At 29.7% G+C, this 2,775-nt stretch overlaps 1 protein-coding gene across 1 annotated transcript; it reads right to left on the bottom strand.

Moving 5' to 3' along the window:
• Positions 1–1,666, bottom strand: LOC105177076 (homeobox-leucine zipper protein ROC2-like). The gene is made up of 4 exons (XM_020698838.2): positions 1,480–1,666; positions 941–1,058; positions 563–751; positions 1–170 (listed from the first exon to the last, which is right to left on the bottom strand). The coding sequence occupies exons 1-4, from the start codon at positions 1,656–1,658 to the stop codon at positions 27–29; spliced, it is 630 nt and encodes a 209-aa protein (XP_020554497.2). The 5' UTR covers positions 1,659–1,666; the 3' UTR covers positions 1–26.
• Positions 1,667–2,775: the final 1,109 nt, after the last annotated feature.

Raw genomic sequence — 2,775 nt, 5'->3', positions numbered from 1 at the left:
TTTACTTATTTTGAAACTCCACAAATTCAGTCATCAATCTTCTGCTTCCCTTTTAATTTTTGAACTGCATCAGTATCAATTGTTGCTGAAGCAGTAGAAGATGGAGTAACAGCATCATCCCCCAAGGGCTTGCCAACGAATTTCGCTAGAAATGCCGCTAGGTATTCAATCTGGATTAAAAAAAATATTTATAAAAAAATGACATAACATATGTACAGATAATATAACAAAAATAAAGCAACTTTTAAAGAAATTAACCAAATAGGCATATATAAGAAAATAATAAAATTAAACGGCTTTCTCATAAATTAAAACAATAATTATCAATTTGTTTGAAAATATAATTGTACATACAAATGATTTGATCATAGAAAAATATATAACATTATGAATTTAATATTTTCTATAGCTAATTGTAAGTTATGTATTTACAATAAAATATATGTTTCTGCAAGTGCATTGCACATGATATTTCTTTGATAATTAATAAAATTGAAGGCAAGATCGGTTTAAGATAAAATTTTTTGCAATAAAATTAAATACTATCTCTTCATGGATTTACCTGTTCTCGCAGTTGAGCATTCTCAACTCTTAAACAGTGCTCATTAGAAGACATTTCGGCAGCAGCAATGGCACTACCACATGCACGACAACGTGCATTGCTAAGGGCTTCTCTGCACCTCATATTTTCAGCTCGAAGTTCATTGTTCTCGGAACGAAAATGTGAGTTTTTATGGTGCTCATGCCATGTCTGTAAATAAATAAGTACATGCAAAGTTTATTTTTAATACTTAATACATTGAAGACCCAAAACCATTAGCCAAGTACTTTGTATCCTATTACGTCTCTTCAAAAAACTTCATGAGGCTGTCTTATGTTTTTTGAGAAAATATTTATCGTACGTAAAATATGTTAATATGAATACAAATGCCTTTCTTACCTTCAATTGTGTTCGCTTGTTTTGGAACCAAAATTTAACTTGTAATGGTTCAAGCCCTAGTTTATCGCTGAGCTCTTTTCTTTGGTTGTTATTGGGATTTGGGTGCTGCTTGAAAAACCTACAACAAATGAAAATTATGTTAGAATCCTAAAAGAAAATTTCGACAAGTACATCATGTCTTGAACCTGGTGAAGAAAATAGTATTGGCAAAAAATGTTGGTGCAGAATTTAATTACATTATACTTAGTTGACGATAGTGGAATTCATAGTATTAAATAAATAAACCAATTTTCAATACAACATACCCAACTTGGTGAAAGAATTACAATATAGGATCACAAAAAATAAAAGATAAAGATATAATATTGCATTGATTAAACAATGACCATAAATAACAAAAAGAAATGTTCTTGTTTTCACAAACTAGAAATTGTGTTTATTTCTATCAATATAATAGATTTTTTAGAGCTTTTGAGAAAGAATTATATTTATATTAAAATTGGTTCTTTTATGGAACTTTACGTTTATTATAAACTTACGCTTCCATTTGTTGAATTTGTTCTGGAGTGTGGCGATGGTAGCGCTTTCTCTTCAACTCTTGATTGTTGATTGAATTGTTATCTAAATTTTCACTACTAGTTTTATTGTTAATTCCATCATCTCTCTTCCTCTGTGATTCATCACCTCCGGATGCATTTGAGTTCAAGTCGGGAAGCATATTTTCTATCGCCTTTTTACCTGTAGCACAATGAATTATGTTTCAGTTTTATAAGAGCATAATAAGATATAAATTTAAGTGGCGTTCATTTTTATAGCACTTAATATTGTAGAAGAATATATGAAAAATAAAAGCAATCCCTACCATGTATACATTTTAAAACGGGGATAAATTATTGTCTGAAAAATTCTTACAAAAAGTTGTCATTAAAACATTTATGTTATACATATGTCGAAGTTCATATAAAGTTTGTTGTCAAAACTTTTTGAACGTTTATTTTTGTATGTTATTATTTACTCGATATATTAGGGATAAGATTAGAGGATATTGGATCAATAACTAAAATTTGTAAATCAATCAGATGTAAATTTTTCAAGGCATAGATTTTATAGTGGTCACATGTATGAATTATATTTTAAGAATTTCTAACACCAACAAGCCATACATTCTATATAAGAGGAATTTTTTTTTAAAAAAAATCCTTAGATACTTAATGCAAAAACTTGTATTTATTGATATTATTTTTCCTTCAAAGGCCAATAAAAATTACATATCTAAACTATATTTCTTATAAAGAAATTTTAGCATTTTTATGCAAGTTTTCGACTGTCAACACAACGCAAGAGTGGAGTGTGCATCTATGGACAAAAGCATTTAACCAAGAAGAAATAAATTGAACCAAAGACAAACTTACTTTAAGAGATGAAAAAGTTTCTCGTAACCTTAAAATTCACGGTTGAGAACCACAAAGGTGCTTCCTTCAATTTACCAAAGATGAAAAAGTTTCTCGTAACCTTAAAAGTCACAGCTGAGATCCACAAAGGTGCTTCCTTCAATATATCAAAGATTAAGGATTAAGGTATGTTTTACTGAATAAACTCCTAGGTTTCTATTAAAGAATGATATGATTAATAAGTTGATTGCAGAAGGTAAATAGACGAGAGTGAAAAAGAAAAGTGAAACGAGAGAAGACACAGTGAGAGGGTAAAAAAGAGTCCGATGGTGAGAACGAATGGAGAGAATAGATGCAAAGAAGTTGATATAATGGATGGAGAAATTGAAGACGAAGGAGAAAAATATGATGGAGGGGACTTAAAACGAGTTGTTAAGGCTAGTG

Source organism: Sesamum indicum, linkage group LG13, assembly GCF_026168435.1.
Source record: "Sesamum indicum cultivar Baizhima isolate 11 linkage group LG13, ASM2616843v1, whole genome shotgun sequence".
Classification (NCBI taxonomy): domain Eukaryota; kingdom Viridiplantae; phylum Streptophyta; class Magnoliopsida; order Lamiales; family Pedaliaceae; genus Sesamum; species Sesamum indicum.
This window is presented reverse-complemented; position numbering and strand designations above follow the sequence as displayed.